Source organism: Trichosurus vulpecula, chromosome 2, assembly GCF_011100635.1.
Source record: "Trichosurus vulpecula isolate mTriVul1 chromosome 2, mTriVul1.pri, whole genome shotgun sequence".
Lineage (NCBI taxonomy): Eukaryota > Metazoa > Chordata > Mammalia > Diprotodontia > Phalangeridae > Trichosurus > Trichosurus vulpecula.
In genome coordinates this window covers 384,392,360-384,414,720 of record NC_050574.1, presented here as the reverse complement: position 1 = coordinate 384,414,720, position 22,361 = coordinate 384,392,360, and the positions used below count along the sequence as shown (strand labels likewise).

The 22,361-nt window shown below is 39.1% G+C and overlaps 1 protein-coding gene across 1 annotated transcript; it reads right to left on the bottom strand.

The window, feature by feature from the left end:
- Positions 1-204: 204 nt before the first annotated feature.
- HSPA13 (heat shock protein family A (Hsp70) member 13) lies at positions 205-22,340 on the bottom strand. Its single transcript, XM_036746925.1, has 5 exons — positions 22,223-22,340; positions 18,473-18,813; positions 11,473-11,686; positions 5,516-5,683; positions 205-3,356 (listed from the first exon to the last, which is right to left on the bottom strand). The coding sequence occupies exons 1-5, from the start codon at positions 22,245-22,247 to the stop codon at positions 2,677-2,679; spliced, it is 1,428 nt and encodes a 475-aa protein (XP_036602820.1). The 5' UTR covers positions 22,248-22,340; the 3' UTR covers positions 205-2,676.
- Positions 22,341-22,361: the final 21 nt, after the last annotated feature.

Genomic DNA, 22,361 nt, shown 5'->3' with positions numbered 1-22,361 from the left:
GAGGTGGGAGGTCTGTGGGTATGATGCACTGAATATATTTTTCACTTTTTCAAAATACTGATCTATTTTGCTGACTTTCTTCTTTGTTCTCTTATTTTTTTAAAAAAAAATATCTGTTTGGATAGGATAGTTCTTTGGCAGGTGGCAGAGGAAGAGATATTGGCAGAGATACAGTGATATTTAAATAAAAAAAAAACAACCCAATGATATAAATTAAAATTTTATTTAAAAACCAGCAATTGCTAGGTGGCCCTTTCCAAGGTGGTTTAGAAAGGACCTCATCATAAAGATGGAGATCGTAACAGAGAACACAATGTGTCATTATGCTGAATAAGGTTAAATGAGCGGAAACTCAAAGGTACAAACTCTTATTTAGATTGTGGTATCCCTAAAGCCATAAGTATTCCTAATTTGAAAGGTTAGCAAATCCACTAAGAACAAAACAGAGGCACTCAGAAACAAATTGTATTATAGAAAATAATTTGTAATTTTTATTGAAAAGTGCTCATTTTTAAAAGGGTACATTAATAAAATTTATTAAAAATTACAATTTAGCTGAATTGTTCCAAATATTAACATAGTATTTTTATTAAGAAATTAAAGTTTTCACTCTTGCTCCACCTTTTAGTACTACATTATTTTTGGATTATAATATATAAACAGGAATTGTCTAGGTTATTGGCAACATTTTTATATTTTGAGGTCATTTGCTGTTTATCCAGATTGTGATAATCTCAATGCTGTAGTTTTGAGAATGGGAAGAAAGGCTTGAGGATAAGCACTAAGGCTTATTAGAATTTTACATACTGGAAATTGACACTCTGGTTTTAGCAATGGCTACGTGTGTTGCTTCAGATTCATTCTCCACAGCTACTATTCCCATCTTCTACATATTCCACAAAATCTGTACCAGATTGCCAAGTAGTGGTATAGCTGAATGGTACAAAATGGAAAGTAAAGTGCACAATTTAAAAAAGAAACTGAAAGATTTACTTCGCTGAGATATAGAATCATTTGTACATGTAAAAAAATCTGCATTATCTGTTATGTACAATTTGTTAAACTCAAAATCTGTTGCTAATTCAGTGGTCTGAGCCAAAATACAGTACTGAGACTTCCCTCTGATAAAAAATAAATAATTCATTCACTTTCTGTAACTACGTAAGGACCTTGCTACAAAAATATCATATACTAGAAATCACTAGCTATATATACACATCCGAAACGTACCATATTCTTAAATGGGGTAAAACATTTACATACAAGTTATCCCATACAAGATGTGCGTCCTGTTTTTCTCATAGAAACCACATTTAACAACTGAGATAGCTATGAACAGCCAGTACTCAGTGCCTCCAAAACTCTGTCCTGTTTCCCCAATTTGCATGGGGGCACCTGCAGGGCACAATCCCTTCCTAGTCTACATTAAGTTGAGAGGTAGAAAATGGAAGAATGGATATTAATTTGAGGAATGTGAAGAATATTATTTCTACTGGTCATATTTTCATTGTAGATCTAAATAAACACTTTTAGAGAGTTTAAAAAATTAAATTACATTCCTTACTCATTAACAAGGCTGTGTGTGTGTGTGTGTGTGTGTGTGTGTGTGTGTGTGTGTGTTTAGACTTCATTTTATTTAAAGGTTCAAATGTAATGAAGGATGCAAAGTCATTGCCTAGAGGAGTCATGCTGCTATTTTCTTTCTCTAAGATATTTTCAAATTATGGGAAAAACCAGTTTTTGTATGTTTAAAATTTTTAAATGTTTTATTAAAACTAACCTAAATATTTTAGACAATTTTGACTTATTTACTTTTGGGTTAAAAATCTAAACAGTACGGAGATTTTAGCATTAGGAAACTTTTTAAGCACCTTGAAAAAGAGTACTTGAAGTTCCAAAACCTAAAAGTTTACGGTTTCAAAAGTACAAGAAAGTACAATTTCTCCCATAATTTAATTCATCTTTGGCTTTTTTCCATTAGTTCTTTAAAATAAAATATATCAACAAGTATTTATAAGACACTGTGATTTTTGAAGGTCAATTTTTCATCAAATTTAACAAGAACAGTTTGGGTAAAGTTATGGTGAGCACTGTAGATGCTACCTGTATTAATACTGCTATGCTTTATCATCTATTCACTGTAAATACCTGGGTGTGGAGCCAGGTGTTATAGCAACACTTCCAGGACAGATATTTCAAAGTACTAGTAAAAGTAAGTTACTAGTTACTTACTAGTTCACTAAGTAAACAATCTGACAACTTCCAATAATAAAATTTTGTAGAAAACTGAGCATCTTAACAAATAGCACTATTCATTTTTACAAAACACAATTATAAATAACGCATATGATCCTTTCTGACCCATAGAGCCTATATTCTAGATGACCACCATAGGAGAATTCAGTTAAATTACATCACTTTTGAGCAGTTCTTTCCTTTGGAAAAGGATCCATTCAAAAGCAAGCAAGAATGAGTATAGAGGAGAGGAAGGAGCCTGGGGATACAGCTAATCTGAATAAATTAAGTGCTTTGCAAAATTTGCCAATGTCTAGAGGTTGCTCTTTCCAGGTAAGTTTGAGAGTTATCTTCATTACAGTATCTCAGCTTTGCTTTTACCCTTTGTTGTGTTAAAGAGGTATAATAAAGAGAAAATGTCACTAGGTGAGAAGGATTGATTCAATTGAAGTTGGTCTTTCTCAAATGTCTGTTGGGAATTTCGATAGCACTGACTTGAAGAGGCCAAGATCCACCATCAATCCCTGCTTGAATAGCCACTCCCATCACAACAGCTAGGTCGGGGTCTACAGATGTGTTGGGACTCTTTCCAAAGAACTCTTGAATTAGTTGGCGTATTCGGGGAATACGAGTAGAACCCCCTACCAAAACCACTTCATCAATCTCAGTCTTCTGCAGATTCCCTTCTTTCAGCACCTGCTCAATTGGTACAAGGATTTTCTGAAAGAGATCCTCATTCAATGTATCAAATAGTTTCCTTGAGATTTCCGTTTCAAAAAGAACCTGACTTAGTTTTCCACCTCTTTCAGAAGAGTTAACTCTGAACATAACATTCTTATGACGAGCATTTTCTGGGGACAGTTTGTCCTCTGAAGGTTTACTCTCATGTTCCTTATTTTGTTCAGCAAACTGGAAGTCCTCTGCTTCCCCTAGGGTAAGTGATACTGAAATCTTGGCAGAATGATGAAGAGTCAGATTCAACTTGACCATTTCCACAGCCTGTCTTAATCGATGGATCTCCTCTTTTCTGGAAGGCAAGGACCCATAAGTTTGATAGATCTGCTTATAAAAGTACTGAAGCAATCTCTGATTGAAGTCCTGACCTCCAAGTTTATTGTTTCCTAAGTTAAAAAAAAAAGAATATGAGAATTCAAATTATCTTCGGCACCAATACAGTTTTGTTTAAACTAACAGGTTTTTTCCCAAGGTCTACTTTAAAAGAAAATGATTTTTTTAAATGGATCACAGACTGTGTGGAGGTGAGTAAAGCATAAGAAGACTGGAAAGGTGGAGGAGAACAAATGAGGAAGGCCTTTAAACGTCAAAAAGGTGACTTTATATTTAATCTGAGAGATATCAGAGAGCCATCAGAACTCACTGTGCAAGGGTAGGGGATGACATGGTCATACCTATGCTTTAGAAAACTCACCTTGGTGGCTGAGTGAAGGATGGAGTGATATAAGGTGATACTTGAGACAGAGAATTGGGATATGTGGCTATTGAAACAGTCTCGTGAGAGGTGATAAGGGTTTGAATTAGGATCGTGGCTATGTGAGTAAAGAGGAGGAAACATATGGAAGAGATGTTCTGAAGATAACACTGGCAAGATTTAACATGAGATTACAGATGAAAAGTGATGATTAGGGATGAAAGCAGCGGAGGATGATACCAAGACTTTGAGCTGAGGTGACAAGGATGAATGGTGCCTTTGACAGTAAATGAGAATCTGTGCATAAATGTGAGAGTTTGGGAGGCAGAGAGAAGACAAAGGGTTCTGTTTTGGATAGGTAGAGTTTGATATGCGTGTAAGACACCAAGTTAGAGATGTCTAAAAGGCAGCTAGTAATGCATGACCACAGCTCAAGAAACATGCCTAGGGCGAAATACATAGTTCTGAGAATCACTTACATAGAGACCTAATCCTCGCTCCCCCTTCCCCCCTCCATGGGAGATGATAAAATTGCCACATGATATAGCAGTGAACAAAAACAGGAGAGAGGCCAGAACACAGCCTGGGACAACTACAGCTAGTGGAAACTGAGAAGGTGCAGAGAGACAGGAGAACCAGGAGAGAGTAATGTCATGAAGAGAAAGTATCTAGGAAGAGAGGGTAGTTAGCAGTATCAAACGCCGCTGCAGTCAAGAAAAATGAAGACCATTTAATATGCCAGTTAACTTTGGAAAAGGCAATTTCAATGAACGATGTGGTCAAAAGCCAGAATGCCAAAAGCTTATAAGAAACTAGGAGGAAAGGAAGGAGAGGCACTAATTAGCTTTTACAAGGAGTTTAGCTGTAGTAGAAAGAGATATAGAACACCAGCTGATAAGCATAATAGGATCAATAGAAAGTTTATTAAAGATAGGGGAGAAATGGGAGCACTTGTAGGCAGCAGGGAAGAAGCCAGTATCTGTGGAGAGAATGAAGATTAGAGAGTGGAAATAGTGTGGGTAACCTGAGGGAGAAGTCTGGAGGCGATGGCATTAAGAATGCATACAGAAGGGCTGGCTTTGGCAAAGAGAAGGGCTACTACTTCATCCGAGACTCAGAAGAAAGGGAAAATAGTTGGGAAAGATGTCTAAATGACATAAAACGAGGAGGGGAAAGAGGAAGCTTTTGTTGAATAGCCTGGACTTTTTTTCAGTGGAGAAGGTTTGTGTGAAGATGAGAAGGTCTAGAACAGCTGTTATGGAATGGGATAGTGAACAGATTTAGGTAGGAATAAAATGTTTGCTGTGCTTCGGTGAAGACTCAGTTGAAATTAAATACCATAAATGCATAGTAAACCCAATCAACACAGTCTCCATGATTTCCTCCAGCTCCATTCAGCTGCATGTGCATAGGAATGAAGGAAGTAGATGATGAGAGTAATCCAGGGCTGAGGCTTGGGAGTAAGCAATAAAACAAGAGGGCAAGAGATTCAAGAGTAGGGGACAGTACAAAATGTTCAGTCAGTTTATTAAAATTAAGAAGTCAATTCTATTAATTTTTAAAGAGTTCACCCCCTTTCATATATTTCTTTACATACAAAAATAATTTAACTATATCAATGTGCTACAACTGACTATATACCCTATATATTTATATTATACATTGGATTGTGTCAGAGTAGACAAGATTTCAAAAAGCAACTCAGAACTTTTATTGATATACTTTATAAGCCTCCATGTGACGGTATAAATTATGCATATTACCCAAAATAAAGACAAAGAATGTAAAACAAACAATTGGTCTGTTCACTAGACAGCCATTATGACTTGAACTTCCATAAAATCTTCTTACCTGCCATGGCTCGGGTTAAAAACATTCCTCCTTGTTTGTTGAGTAAGGAAACATCTAGTGTTCCTCCACCCAAATCTACCACCAGGACATTAAAAACATCCGCCTTGTGAAGTCCATAAGCCATAGCTGCAGCTGTGGGTTCATTAATTACTCTTAAGATTTTTAGTCCTGTAAGATGAAAAGGAAAAGTGGTAATGAAGGAGCAATCATTTACAGATTTACAGAGAATGAAGACCTCACAGAGCAGGTAGCAGCAGAGCTGAACCTTAAAGGACTGTCATGAGATAAACAAGGAAAGGGAGCTATGGCAGAGAGGGAACAAGATGGGCAACAAATCAATTAACAGTAATTTATTAAGTACCTACTACTTACCAGGTGGTGGCAATAGAAAGAATCAAGTAATTCCTACTCGTAAGAAGCTTACATTTGAATGAACAAAGAAGTAGGACAGTATGGGAACTGTTGGGGAGGGGTGGGGTTGGAACCATCAGTACTTTATTCGGTTGGAAACTACAATAAGGTACAATACTGTGCAAGAAGACTGGAAAGTTGAAGTGAAGTCAGATGGAGAGGGCCCTGAATTCCAGTAATGCATTTGGTTTGCAACGCAGGAAAGGAAGTTAAGGAACAAGCAATTATTAAGTACCTACTTTGTGCCAGGTATTAAGTGCTTTCTGCCTCCCCACCAGATGAGCCAGCCTCACTAGCCACTTTCTCCAGAACTGGCTAGATTTTCACTCATTTTGCTCGAGGTGGAGGAGTTAGACTACCAAGGTTTTCCCCCTTCTTCCATTACTCAGGAACCTCTCTTCCTTTGAGGTTCATGCTATTCATATCTACCACCCCATCAAAATCCTGGTAGCTGTTGTTTACAGGCCTCCAAGGGGACTCTTCTTCTCTCCTCAAAGAGTTTGACAAAGCTCAGTTCCTCAAACTACTCACCTCCCACGAACTGCTCTTCCAGCCCATGGCTCAGGTACACACAAAGATGGCCATACCCTCCATCTTGCTGTAACCCATAATCCCATTATCTGACTACAATCTACTGGTTTTTCACCTCTCCCTGTGTCTTCCCTTACATAACCCTACTCTTCATCCACACTATGACCTCCAATTCCTTTACCACTTGATTCTCTCTCAGGCCATCCAGCCTGCACTAGCCACTCTTTCCTCTTCCCCCATCTTGACTTCATGGTGAACCAATTAAACTCTGTACTGCCCTCCTCCCTCATCATATTATTGATCATACCCAGCCAAGCCTTGAATCACTCCCACCATTGGTCGTCTTCATTCCTACACAGCAGCCACTGAATGAAGGTGAAGAAAATCGAGCAACCATTCTGACTGGGTCCACTACAAATTAATGTTACATAACCTCAACTGGGTCCTAACTACCTCCCTTATCAACTCACTATCCCACTCTCCACAGGGACTCCTCCAAACCTTTTCCTCCCTCTTCAAACCTCCCAGGTTCTTCCTCCTCCCATCTCAGCTGAGAGCCTTGGCTTATATTTTATAGAAAAAAAAATGAGGCCATTCACTGTGATTTTCTTCTTCTCCTTTCTTCCTCATCTCCCATCACTCAGACACCTTCTGCCACTTTCTCCTCCTTCACTCCTGTCTCACATGATGAAGTAGCCTCACTCCTCCCCAAAGTTAACCCCTCTACTTGTTCAAGTAATTCCATTCCGTCTCATCTTCTCCAACAGGCTGCTCCCTGTCTTCCCCACTCTTTCACTTATTTTCAATCTCTTCCTGTTTAGGCTCATGTCCTATTGCCTACAAACATGCCTATGTCTCCCCTATTCTGAAAAAAAACCCTTCACTTGATCCTTCCATTTCTGCTATCGCCTATATCTTTTCTACACTTTTAGCTAAACTCCTCAAAAAGGCTGTCTACAATGGATGTCTCTACTTTCTCTCTTCTCACTCCCTTCTTAATCCCTCTGGATTCTGGTCTTATCATTCCACCAACTGCTCTCTCCAAAGTTAATAATGATCTCTAAGTTGCCACATCTGTACTAGGCGGATAGAGGCAGATTGGGGGTGGAGAAAAGTGGGGGGGGGGAAGCGGGGAGCAAGAACAAGACAGAGACAAAGGGATAGAGACAGAGAGATCAGGGAAAAAAAAGACAAGGCTAAAAAAAGAGGCAAGTTTAGGTAAAAATTATAGGTTCACGGAGACAGAAATAAACTTTTAAAAATAAAATAACATTTTTAATGAAAATATTAGGAAACGCCAATAAGTCAAATGGAGTTGAAATTTAAAAGTGACTATTACAAGTAATTTATCCGAAAGTCATCCTTTAAAGTGATTTGAAAACAATCACACTAAGAACATCGAATACCTTGTCATTTAAGAATTTATTGAGTATCAGTAAGGTACTAGAATTTCCCATTGTTCCTCTTTCATCCTTGGGCCTTTCTGTAATTTAGGGCCCCTAATGTTAAGGGCAGCTAGGTGGAGCAGTAGATATAGAGTGCTGGGCCTGGAAGGAAGATCTGAGTTCAAATCCAGCTGCAGACACTTACTAGCTATGTAATCTTGGACATGTCACTTAACCCTGTTTGCCTCAGTTTCCTCATCCATAAAATGAGCTGGGGTAGGAGATGGCAAACCACTTTGGTATCTTTGCCAAGAAAACCCCAAATGGGGACACAACTGAAAGACAAGGTAAAGGATTTGATAATGATACTTATGTGAGATCATGTGAGTACTCCCTCCAAAGATTCAGATGTCTGTATATACTACTCTCCTCTAACCCTGTTTAACTCCTATGAATTCTACTGAGAGGGGGCCGGGGTTCCTCCAACAGGATATGGATTTTACTAATAGCTAAGTTAGTATTAATAGATAGGCTACAAGATATTTTTAGTACCTTCTGCCTCCTCTTACCCTACCCTGCCACTGTCACTGAAGAAGGGGAGCATGTTGCATTTTTAAAAATGTATTGCCAAGACCAAAGAATTCATAACAACTCATTTAAATAGCACTTCATGGTTTGCAAAACACTTTCCTCCCAATAACCCTACGTAAGAGTGTGTGAAAACAGACTGCAGAGAAAGCAAAGACAAGAAGAGGCTCCTAGAACTTTCAAAATGCTGACCTAGGTGAGAAGAAAAGGTAGAAAGTAGCTGGTAACTCCTGTTATATTTCCCCTGGCACCCATCCCCTGTGCTCTGCTGCTCTTTGCACTGGCTCCCTGGCAGTAAGCTTCTAATTGTCAAAAGCAGGCAGGTGAACAAACTAGTCTCGTGTCTTCAGGAAAAGGTGGAAGCCTGCCACAACCAGGCACAACAGTGAAATGCAGCCAAAAGTTGGCCAGAAGAGCAAACAACAAAAAATGAAAACTAGGTACCTCCCATCTGCCTAATATTATTAAAACACGGGCTCTGGTTGTGACACTTAATGAGTTATAAACCTATAAGGGTTCCTTATTACCTCTAGGACATAATGAAAAATCTTTAACCTGCCCTTTAAAGTTCTTTACATTATGACTCCCATCTACCTTTCTAGTCTTATTTCAAAAGTATCCTTCACACAATTTCTCCACTAAACTGGGTGGATTGCCATTCCCCAATGGAACATTATATCCCCTACCACTATGCTTTTGCAAAGTAGTCCCCCCCACCTCTGACTCTAAGTACCTAGCATCCTTCAAAACTTCACCCAGGACTCACCTACATTAAACCTTTCCTGATCCCTTCAGTTGATATACTCTCTTCCTCCTGTTTTATTACTTTCTATATGGAAAGTGTATTATTTTCTACATAGACTTTACATCTATTTCTCTGTGTATGTGTATCTCCACATTAAAATGTTAAGCTCCCTCGGGAACAGTACCATTTTTGATTTGGTCTTTGTGTAACCAGTGAATAAATCACACCATGCACGCAGCAGATGCTTAATAAATTTTGTTTGTTGCACTGAAGCTGTATGTCAAGTTTGGAAGAAGCTTCTCATAAGATCATTGATCCTTTCTGTCCTCTTGAATGTAATCTCATCCCATATCCACCAATGGTTGAGCTGAGGATGAAATACCATATTTTCCAGAAACTGTGACCTAGTTATATCATCTCTTCACTGACTAATCTCCATGTAATCTTTGCCCTTAACCCCCCTCCCTGTGAAACACTTCTCCCAATGCATATGAGTGTCTCAAGTTAAGCTTTATGCTTTCTTTTGCGAGTTTAAATGTGCTTATAATAAAGGTCTGCTTTTTTTTATCATCACTGGTCTTCCTTTTCTGTGGAAACTTTGGGAATTTCAGTTGTAATTTCAGATTGGGACACTTGGATAAAAGCAAAACTATATCAAATTTGCAAGATATAATACTGGTAGGAAATAGTTAATATGACAGATGACAGAGCCAGGCATTCAAAAAAGATCTCCACAAGCTAGAATGTTCATAAAATATGATGAAATTTAAAAGACATAAATATAAAGTCATATGCCTTAGTTAAAAAAAAATTTACAAGTGCATGATGGGGGAATGGTGGCTCTATAGAATTTTTTCCTATATGAATATGAGGTTTTTAGTAGACTGCAAGCCCAATGTGAAGCAACAGTGCTATATTCAATTCAATAAACACTTATTAAGGCACAATGGATAACTTACTACATATAAGGCTAAGGACAGAAAAATCGAAGCAAAAACTGTCCGTGCTCTTAATAAAATTACATTTTACTAAGGGATTTCCGTATGTAAACGAATGAATGTGTGATAATATGTGGAGCAAGAGAACATTAACAATTATAAGAATCAAATAAGACATATGACCCATATCTTGAAGGAAACTAAAAACTGATAAGCAGGAAGTCAGAGCCTGGGATACACACACTGGGATGTCCAAAAGGATAATCTGATCCTAAGCTGAATGAAACGAAATATTCTTTTGAACAAAGGAGGTAATGATAATCCTGTGGTCAGACAGCATCTGGAATACTGTGTTCATTTCAATGCAAAATATTTTGGCATGGGCATTGACTGTAAGCAAGTAACTAGGAGGATAAAGCCTGGATATCATAACATTCAAGGAGTATTTGAAGGAAATGGAATTATTTAACCTGGAAAAGAGAAAACCTGGTGGATAGAGATATGACATGATAACTATCCTCAAGTATTTGAAAGACTGTCATATGGAAAATAAATGAGAAAACCCACATGGAACTTTGCAAACCTTAAAGTGTTAATTAAACAAATGCTATTATCTTTTTTAAAATTTATTTAAAAGATTAGGCTGGTTCTGTTTGGCCCCAGAGAACAGAGCTACAAATCGTGGAAAGAAGCTGAAAAGAAGATTTAGGCTAGTTGTAATGAAAAATTTCCAAAAGACTGTATCAATCTAACATAGGAGGATAGTGAGTACATCTTCACTAGAGGTCTTCCAACAACCACTTGTAAATGATGCTGTAAAAAGGACTCTCAGTTAGGTATAGATTGGACTGGATGGTCTCTGAGCTCCTTGCAAAGCTGAGTCTTTGCTTTATGTGAAAGGATTCTAGCTATCAAGGCTGTGACACCCCAAGGTAGATGATAACTATAGCAAACTTCTAAAGTTGTGAGTGCATTAGAGATCTCAAGAATAAGGAAGATCAGGCCTGCTGATTTGGAAACAAAAACACTTCTTGTTTCCAAACACTGTTAGTGAGGATTGTCTGTGGAAATAAAATTTGCTGTGAAAAATTAGCTATCTTAATATTTATTAGGCCATGCACTATCCCTGCAACGCTGAATATCAACAAAGAAAAATATGTCCCCCTCCTCAAAACAAAAAAAATTCCTGAATTTTCCATGAATTAATTTAAATATATGTAAGAATTGAAGGACCTGGGTATAAATGACCATTTTTAGGCCTCTAGGTAAGAAGTAGGGCCACTTGGCATAACTGTAAGGAATATAATTGTACTTGACAAGCAAACAAAATCATAAAGAGAAATATAACTAAAGTACTACCTGCAAGATTAGCAGCCTGAACAGTACAGTTTCTCTGCCTTAGATCAAATTCTGCTGGCACAGAAATAACAGCGTTGGACACTGGCATCCCGAAGTAGTCCTCTGCCATCTTCTTCAGCTTCAAGAGCAGCTGGGTGCCAATATATTCTGGAGAAACAGTGATAGTCCCATTGCTTGTCACAGAAAATTCTGCTGTTCCATTCTTATATAAGACCTGTGAATACATGCCATAAGCCACCAAGAAGAAATTGAGGCCTTATAGAACAAAAAAGAAACTGTGCAAAACTGTTTAACATTATGTCATGTGCTCACTTCATAAATTCATGATCAGAGGATCAGAGATTTTGAGCTGGAAGGGGCCTCATAAACCATCAAATCCAATCCCCTCATTTTACAGATGAGGAAAGGCGGACAGTGGGTATCTGCAGAAGGACTGGAACTCATGTCTTCCTGATTCAAAGTCCAGCACTGAATCTACTGTCCTATCTGGCTGCCTAAATAGCCATTAAATTAACCAATAACAAGCTTATTTTTTCAGATCTGCTAAGATGAACATCTTTTGTTCTCTGGCAAAATCAGACACAAACGAAATAAATACTAAGCATAAACAGTTGACTGTGGGTAGTAAGCTGGTCATGTTTTCATTTGCTTTTTTATATATACATCAAAATGAACACATACTGAAAGAACATTACTGTATATTTATAGAAATATTTTCTCACTTCATTGTGTTCTCATGTAAGTAGCAAACATCATTTAATTGCTGCCACTGTGGCTTATCATAAAAGACTTTATATTAGTCCCTGACTGCTGCTATCATGGGGTACACAGATTCTGAAATCTGAATATCAGGATCAACAATGTGGCAGTTTCACCAGAGAACAAATATTCTGGAGATAGCAGGTTTCACTTTTCCAATCACAAAACAACAATTCCTAACACTTCATAGTAAAGTCCGTCACAATGACTGTCCTATTCAAGAATGTTTTTTTTATATAAAAGGATTTGGTTCTATGAAATTACCAAAAGCAGTGGTCTTTTACAGCCATGAAAATCCAAATTTGATCCAAATCTGTAATTTCATCTGGGTAGGGAACTCCCATTGGTAGAAATTACTTTTATTAATGAAGCTTAGCAACTCATCCATAATTTAGAAGGTCAGGAAGTTGCCTGAGGCACTGAGAGAAAGATCAAGTGACTTGGCCATTCGAATTAAGCCAGTCTCTATCAGAGGCTAGACAGGTCTTCCTGACTCCAAGGCTGGCCCTCTACGCACATTGTACTGTGTGATTAGGCATGACATTACTATCCTTCATAAACCAGTTCAACCAAGATGGGCCATAACCTAGAAACAAGTCACCATCTGTGTTTATACCAAACTATTTTATGTAATAATGCCAGTGACATTCCCCAAGCAATATAAGACAGTGCAAGGAGTTTGTTAATTCTGTTCAGTCTTCATAATGTAACACACAATTTTTAAAAGTTAGTGAATACAAAGATTTTTTGACCACTATTATGAATCACCATTGTCTAGAATGTCCAGGTGCTAGTATTAAATATATTTTGAAAAACTGAGTCAACTATCTATTATTTGCTGTGGTATATACTAATAACAAAGTAACTAATTCAGAGGCAATTCCCAAATTTTATTTAGCCAGCAATTTTAAAGTTCATCTTCTAAAATTGTTAGTAAGATGAAAACTTACTGGTTGAATTTAATATTCTTTTATTTCTCTTGCCAAGTTTATAGCTAAGGAAATATCTAACAGTGAAACAGGTTAATGGATAAAAGGAGCTAATACCAAGATAGTTCCAAAAAATCAGATGTTCTCTTTAACATATTTTCATTTTTTGATAACGGTACCTTTTTATGTAAAGTAAGGAAGAAAGAATTTTGTGAATGTTATTTGTGTTTCTACAATAAGGTGGCAAAGAAAGAGGCTCACAATGTAAAGTCATTAGGACTCGAATGCCATGGCTTCAAACCTAGCATCTGAATTCTTTCAAATATGATGAAAAAAAGGAATTAAAAAAAACCCAGTAACTATAACAAGGTAAATAGAAAGAACAACAAACATCCTGAAACCAAACACTGTAAACATAATGACCAAGCTTGGCCCCAAAGAAGAGATGAGAAAATACCCCTCCTTTCTTTCCTTACAGAGATAAATGACTAACAGGGTAGAACATCATCTATTCTGTCAGATTTGATTGATGTGTTGGTTTCTTTTGCTTCACTGCCTTTTTTTTCTTGCTTCTTGCTTTATTCTTTGTTAAAAGGTGTGGAGTGGGTAGGGGAAAAGGGAGAGATATATTCAGAAATAAAAAATTAAAAATTAACATCAAAAATTAAATATAAAAGACACTTTGTACAAGGCCAAAAAGAAAAAAAAGAAACTAAACTCTTATACTGGAATACACATTTCCTCTTATCTCTGCTTCACTCACTTTTCACAATATAATCAATTGACAAACATTTATTTAGTATGTACCAGAGGCTAGATAATCTGCATTAGACACTGGTGATACAAGGCAAAAATTGGCAAGATCATTATCTAAAACAATATGGATCAAAAAAAACTAAGGGAAAAAAATCTTACAAATTTAAGTAATGTGGAGTCTGGCACATAGCAATCTTCATCCTCTCCTTCCCTAACCCCTTCTGTCTCAAACACTAATTTCTTCAAAATGCTAAGTTAATTAACTTACATTCTTTCACTCTCCAAATACCAAATAAATTAACTTATATTCTTTCACTCTCCAGGGTAGGGAATATAAACAACCAAGGTGCGGTATATCCTTCATTTTTGAGCACTGAGAGCAAGTCTTTCGACAATCAGAATAACCACTCTGCTTTAATCCTGCTCCTAATCCTCTTAAACGACAACTTCACAGGCAAAATTCATGTCTTCTGTTGGCTCATAGAATAATAATGCACATCCATTTAACACTTTAAGGTTTACAAAGCACTTTCCTTATAACCACTCTGTGAGAATGGTATAAGATTATTTATAGTATTTTACAGAAAACTCAAGCTCCGAGTGATTAACTGACTTCTGGAGTGGAAAAATATGTGCCCAATGTACTTTCTCATTTATCTTACTTCTTTATATTCTACATATTAATCACAGTCTATGTCAATGTAAAAAGATGTTTTCCATGTTGGAAACAAGAAAGGGCCAATTTGATCTGTTTATGCTGAAGAAAAAGGAAACCTAAGGTTTTCTCAGATAGCCAGTGTCACTGTCCTGAGTTTCCCACGTCTTTCAAGAGACAATGCCCTTCTCCTAGAACTGAATAACACTGAACCTCCCTTCTGGTGCTCAGTCTCTTGATGTCCTCACTTCAACTTGGCAGCAATATCACAAGGTTTCATCCCAAACCACTCTTCTCAGTTTCCTAGACTGGGTCCTCTGTTTGAGACCTCTTACGCCTCTTCACTTCTGATCTCACTAAAGCACACCTCCCCTCCATTCATGACAAAGCACACTGAATTTATGAAGTATATAAATGTGACCAGTTTCCAAATACTTGAAATTCTACCTAAATTCCCCAACTGCATAGCTACGAGAAATATATAGAGTGAACATGTCTGCTAAATAGAGGATGGCCTCATTGTGCCACCACCGTTGGCAGCTGCTGGTATTTATAGCACTTCTTATTTGATTCTCACACAACAACTTGTGATGCAGGCAAACAGGTATTATTTTTTTCCATTTTACAACAGATAAAACTGAATTTCAAAAAGAACAGATTGCCCAAAGCCGCTCAGGAAGAGGCAGAGTCCAGCTTCAAACTCGGGTCTTTTCCCTCAAAATCTGTTGTTCTTTTCAATAAACAATAGCTGGTGTCCATCATTGTAAAACTGCTGAAACCAGACCACAAACCCATGTTTTCTGACTCCAGAGTTTTTACTTGTCAGATCTAATGGCTTGTTCTCAATCTTCATCCTTCTTGACTTCTTTGAAGCATTGGACCACACTTCCTTTCTTGATGTACCCTTTTCTCTGGGTTTCCTTTCACTTCTCTCTCCTTTTACCTTTCACTCTTTCTTGATGGATCATCATTCGTCTTGTATTTCCAAATGGTACATGTTCCCCAAAGCTCTGTTCTACATCCCCTTCTGTCTCTGTTAGTGACCTCATCAGCTCACACAGGTTTAACAATGAATTCTACTATTGATTCACAGATCTATAGTTCAAGCCCAGGGCTCTTTAACTTCAGTTCCACATCATACACTACTTATTGATATTTCCAATAAATGTCCCTATAGATACCTCCACACGCCCTCATATCTGATGAGTCATTTCTATCTCAACAGGCTCTCCCATAATACGTCAGTTATTTTTTCAATGACAAATTTCACATTTTCTTCTATTTTTTTATTCTTTTGATTTTATTGTTTCTTGAAATCTCATGGAGTCAATTAGCTTCTACTTGCCCAATTCTAATTTTTAAGGAATTATTTTCTTCATTGAGTTTTGGTACCTCCTTTTCCATTTGGCCAATTCTACTTTTTAAGGAGTTACTTACTTTGGTGGATTTTTAAAAATATCTTATTACATTTTTTGTGTTTCTTTTGCCATGCTATTAACTCTTTTTTCATGATTCCCTTGCATTACTCTCATTTCTTTTCCCAATTTTTCTTCTACTTCTCTAATTTGCTTTTTAAAATCCTTTTTAAGCTCTGTTATCTTCTTCTAATTTTGTGCTTTGATCCTCCCTACCACTATAACTTTCTATAATCTAGTTCTTTTTTGCTTATTTTTTCCTGCATATTTTGTAACTCTGTGCTTTTTATGTAAGAATTGGGCTCTCCTCCTGCACTGTCTCAAGCTTTTTGTGCTGGGGCTCAGGGCCTTGCTGCTGGCTTTCACTGGGCCTCAGGGCCTCCCTGCTGGCTTGTATTGGGGGCAGGGCTTCATTGATGGCTGGCCCCAGGGGTGGAGCCTCACTCCTGGTCAGCAATAGGGCTGGGGCCATGCTGGTGGCCTGTACTGTTGGTCTAGGACTGTTGGCTTGCCTCCAGAGTTGCTGGCTTTCAAGAGGGCAAGGCTTCACTGGTGGATTGCTCTGGGGCTCTAGCCCTTTCTATGAGACCCCTGTGGTTCAGCCTGACACTGCTGCTAGCCACCTCAGTAAAAAAGACCTTTTCTGCTGAGCTGGCAAATTGCTTCCCAGCTCCTAAATTGGTCCTGAGGCATTTTTCAAGGTGTTTGGAGGAGAATTTGGGAATTCTCTCCTTACTCTGCCACCTTGGCACTGGAAGTGTCTCTGACTTTTAAAGCCCTTCATAACTTATTCCTTTCCTATCTTCCCATTCTTACTCCCTTGCATGTATTCTGGAATAGTGGCCTTGTTGCTATTCCTCACACAAGACACTCAGTCTTTCAACTCTGTGCGTTTTAACTGGTTGTCCCACATGGCTGAAATTTCCTCCTTCCTGCTAAGGTACTAGAGATTATAGACTGTTTTTGCATTTCTTTGTATTTCCAGTTCATGGAACTCAGCAGGTGATTAATAAATGCTTGTTGATTTGATTTGCACCCGGAGCCTTCCATTTAGTTTCTCTACTTGATGATTCTTTCCACTCCAATCTACCCTATCTAGATGTCAGTGGTTTTCCTAAAGCTCGAATCTGACCATGTCAACCTCCAATAAACTCAAAAGGCTTTTTATTGCTTCTAGGATCAAATACGAAGTCCTGTCTGGCATTTTAAGCAATTCTTTAAGTGACCCCTTCCTCTGTTTTTAGACATTACTCCCTTATACATTCTGCAGTTCAGTCATGCTGCCTATCTGCCATGTCTTTCCCCCATTCCTGGAATGCCTTCTCTCCTCATCTCCATCACTTGGAATCTCTGGTTTACAACAAAACTCAGTTCAAGCACTACCTTCCACATGAAGCCTTTCCTGATCCTTCTTCCCAGCAGCTGGCTCCCTCCATCCCCCAAACACCTTGTATTCTTTATGTATATAATCATATATGCACATGTGTATTCTTCGAGTATAGGGACTATTTCATTTTTGTCTTGTATCCCCAGTGAATCCCAGATATATGAATCTATCCCTAGTCTCTCCTGAGCTTCTGTCCTACATCACAAATTACCTACCGGAAATTTCTAACTGAATGTCCTGTAGCCCCCTAAAATTCAAAAACTTACAAAACTGAATTCATTACCTTTCTCCTGAAGACCCATTCGTCTTCTGTCTCTCTTTCTACTGAAGGTACTACCAGTTACCCAGGTTCACATCTTCAGTGTGATCCTTGACTCTTCACTTTCACTCACCCCAGAGATCTAATTACTTACAAAACTTTTTTGTTTCTACCTTCACAACATCTCTTGCATTCACCTCCTTCTCTATACTCACACAGCCACAACACTATCATTTCTCACCTGAACTACTCTAATGGCTTCCTAACTGATCTCCCTGCCTTAAATCTCTCCTCATTCCAATCCATCTACCATGCAGATGATAAAGTGATTTCCCTACAGTGTAAGGTCTTTCCTCTGCTTGTCGACCCCCTGTTCAATAAACTCCACCGGCTCTCCACCGCTTAAAGATCAAATATAAACTCCTCTTTTTTGCTATCCCTTCTCACCCAACCTTTCCCCTCTTGCTACACATTACTCCCTCTTACACACCCTGTATCTCAGTCAAGCTGGCGTTCTTACCATTTATATACACGACACCCCTTGTACTATTTCCCTGCCTTTGAACTAGTTGTTCCTAACATCTAGGTTGTGCTCCCTTCTCACCCTCACTTATGCACAATTTATTATATGTATATATATGTTTATGCTCCCCACAACCTAGCATAGTGCCTGGAGTACATGCTTCATAAATGGTTGTCTGTAGATCAATTATAAGATAGGAACCAGTGAGATACACACACACACACACACACACACACACAATTTATAATCACACAAGTTCTTTATCTCTGAGTCAAGGGAGGTAAAGGAGATATCGGACTTATTGGATAATCTCTTACCTTAAATGGATATCTACTACTTTCTGTCTCCAGTTCTTCCTGGGTGAAAATCTTTCCTATGAATCGTTTGGCATCATATACTGTGTTCTGTGGATTTGAATCTGCCAACTCCAATCCATCATATCCTACGTGAACATCAGTTTCAGTAAAAGATACCATGCTAGGTATGCTATTATGACCATTTTCGTCTGGAATGACCTTCACTTTTCCTGTGCCAGGGAGAAATGCCCCAACTGAACAGTAGGTGGTACCAAGGTCAATGCCTATCACTTTAGGAGTAGGCGGCGGCAAATACTGCTGTGCCCAATAGCCAGCCAAAAGAAGAGTTAGGACGGCTGAACCTGAAATATAATCAAATTAGAATATGTAACTTAATCATATCATAATACATCAATGTAATGTACTCAAGTTCACCAATATCTTAAGTTCCTAAAATAAAGACCATTTAGAACAAACCTGTTTGAATTTCACTGGATCTGGGTCAATATTAAAATCACAAACTCTCAACATTTGTTTTCTTGCATATCTACTTATTTCATTTATTCAATAAACATTTATTAAATATCTACTTCTGGAACTAATAGGGCAGCTAGGTGGCACAGCGCATAGAGCACTAGGCTTGGGATCAGGAAGGCTTCATGAGTTCAGATCCAACCTTATCGACACTTATTAGCTGTGTGAGACCCTGGGCAAATCACTTAACCCTGTTTGCCTCAGTTCCTTATCTGTAAAATGAAATGGCAAACCACTCCAGTATCTTTGCCAAAAAAAACCCAAAATGGGAGTCACAAAGAGTCAGATACAACTGAACAACAAAAGCCTGCACTAAGTTTGATTGGAGTGATAACAAGGTTAAAAGAAAAAGGGGTTCACAATCCCTACCCCAAAATAATTCATAATCTAGGGTGTTAAGATGATTCATGCACCTAAGAATGACAGTTCCAACCCAACATATGAGGAACTATATGAGAATGTAGTACAAACAGTCCATTTAAAAACTGAAGAAAGAAGCTATTTTTTGTGCTACAACTAAAACAATCTAAGGTCATCTTGTGTTGCACTGAGAGGCATCCTTCTAAAATAAGGAGGTGATAGCATAAATTCCCTGATCAGACTACCTTTGGGATGATCTATTCCATTCCAGGCTCAAAAGTTATGAATGACATTGACTAGCATGAAAATGTCCAGAAGCAAATAACTAAAATGGTCAAGGCTAAGATAATGCCATGGAAGGATGGGCTGAAAGAACTGGGGATGTTTAGCCAGAAGAAAGCAAGACTTAGTAGGGACAGGATAGCTGTCAAGTTTTTAAAAGGATGCTTCGTAGAAGAAAAATCCTAGAATGTTGAACTGGAAGCAATATTGGAAGGTCATTTGAGGTCTTTGCCTGTAGTTCTAAACGACCACACTTGTAGTAGTGATTTTTTTTTTCAATTATGAGTTAGAATGGATAACCAATGACATTTCTTCCAACTCTAAAATTCTGTGCCTCTGGTTCTCCCAGCATTTGGTTTAGTAAATAGTAGTGTTGTGGTTTTGACTCTGCCCAACTGGGGATGCCAAAAACTGTTACGGTTTCACGATGTGTTACGGTGGATCCATCTCAAAGAATTCAGAGTCGGACCACCTCTAATCCAAGTATAGTCATTTGTTGAGATTTATACCTCTCAAGAAGCAGGCTAAGTTCCAAGAGGAACCAGCAACTTCAGAGAAAGCAAGGGGGATTTTTATAGGGTAAAGATGCAATTACGCAACAGAAGTTATGAATATTAAAAAGCCAGGAGGGGTTTGTTAAGAGATTAGGTAATGGGGGGAGGAGTCCTGGCCACAGTAGAACTTCCAATGTGATTGCCCACAATGCATACAGGAATCCCCATTGGGGGTGGGATATGTATATATAATAATGACATTGTAACAAGCCTCTACATCATAAGTTCACTCCAGGTCAGTTCTTTACTATTATTGTGCAGGTGCCTACTTAGGGAAATTCCCTTTTATTGTTTTGGGGTTCACATCCTGCTTGGGCATCCTGGTGGTGCTGCTTTCTGGCTGGCTGAGCATTGTGGTCCTGTCTGAGACTAGATGGATATGGTTGTGGTTGAGTGCATGGACACACCTGCTGTTTCTTCATGGACATACCTGTTCTAAGTGAGCCGTGAGGCATATAGGAAGAAGTTAAAATATTAAGTATGCGGGGGGTAGGGGGGAGGGGCTAGGTAGTGGGCCTGCTGTTCAGTGGGGCCTATAAGGAAGTTAGAATACTGGGGCTAGGGGGGGCAGGATGGGCTTTATTAGGATTCCATCAGTAGTAACCTTCAAGCACTCAATTCACACTCTTCTCCAATGATGAAGTAATTAACAACTTGTTCTACAAATGACTCATAGATAGTATGTCATCTGCCAATCTCTTTTCCCTCCCTCCTTTGGGTAAATTTTCAAACACATTTCATCCCCTTTGAAGCTGTCCATATTAATTCCTACCTAAGAGTAAAAGAAATACCATTCATTGGATCCCGGAGAGCATTTATTCAGTCTTCATTAAGTCTACAATGCCTTAATACAGAAGCTACTTTACAAATCTTTTCAGGATTACTTACAGTAATTCAATACCTATGAAACCCCAAACATGAAACGTGATGTTTCCTCTTTTCACCTACAACTCCTTCCAAACCTGAATGTTCACAGCTACCAACTCAGGGTAATTAAAAAGAGGTTTCTATTGGACCCAGCTTCTGTTTAATCCCGGATGGCAACACCTCCACCTCTTTTAAATAGACCTGAAATTCTGTTGGCATAGGGAAGTCCCAGTATGAAAACTACCAGAACCAATGCAGATCCCACTTGCTCTAAGACTTACAGTCCCCATTATTTCCTTTAGGCCACCGAGAGGTTGAGTGACTTTCCCTGAGCCACAGTGAGACACAAATCTCACGGCTTGACACAAGTCAGGGGCAGGCTGATTTAACAGCAGCTCTTTTTGACTCAGAAGCCAGGTCACTCAGGGCAGCTAGGTGGCTCAGTGAGAAGAGCACCAGCCCTGCAGTCAGGAGGACCTGAGTTCAAATGCGACCTCAGACACTTGACACTTACAAGCTGTGTGATCTTGGGCAAGTCACTTAACTCCAATTGCCTTGCTTTCCCCCCTCCAAAAAAAAAATAAAAAAGCCAGTTCTCTCTCCAGAGGAGGTACCACCTTCCCCTGGCCATTCTTTCAAGGTCATCCCGACATCCCATCCTGTCCTGATGCTCCCGGGGAAGGAAACCTCGGAGCTCACAAAGCGCTTTGTTTCGTAACTTCTTCCGCTCCTACCAGTGGGGCGGCCACCCCAGGGTGGGTCATCTCCAATTAAGCCTGCGCGAGCTCCTACAGGACACAGGCCTGCTGCCTACCTCCGGCATCTGCCCTAGCAGCACAGACAGGTGCTCCGCTCACAGAGGATGCTAAAATAGAGTCTGCCCATCCCTCCCTGCGCCTGGGAAAAGCCTAGGGGGATCCTTGCAGCTCTCACACAATCATCAGCCGCGGCTGGTGACCGGGCAGACGACGCCCCCTTCCCTCCCTTCCAGCGCCACAAGTGTCTCCTTCCCTCCAGGAGAGCAAGTAGACAGCCCTCCCTTCCTCTCTATCAGCCCTCTATCGATCCGTCCCAGCGACATGAAGGGACGCTCAGCGACATCCACCACCGTCCCGACAAAACCCGATCGCTTCTATTCCTCCCGAAAACGGGCACCCAGGACGGGGTCACTCACCGAGAATTGTCATCTCCCCAGCCATGGTGATGCTGCTGCCGGGGCTGCCAGACGCTGACTGTATCTTAGCACAAACCGTCACGTCACCAAAGGATGGCCCGCCCGCCGGCAACGCGGTTCTCTCTGGGAAATGTAGGCA

Bases quoted from the DNA above. Each gene is read 5' to 3' on its own strand.
- HSPA13 (XM_036746925.1), bottom strand. From the start codon at position 22,247: ATGGCTGGGGAGATGACAATTCTCG. The intron at 18,814-22,222 runs GTGAGTGACCCC...ATTATATTTCAG, and splicing joins TGGGGAGATGACAATTCTCG to GTTCAGCCGTCCTAACTCTT. The intron at 3,357-5,515 runs GTAAGAAGATTT...TTTTTAACTTAG, and splicing joins TTTAACCCGAGCCATGGCAG to GAAACAATAAACTTGGAGGT.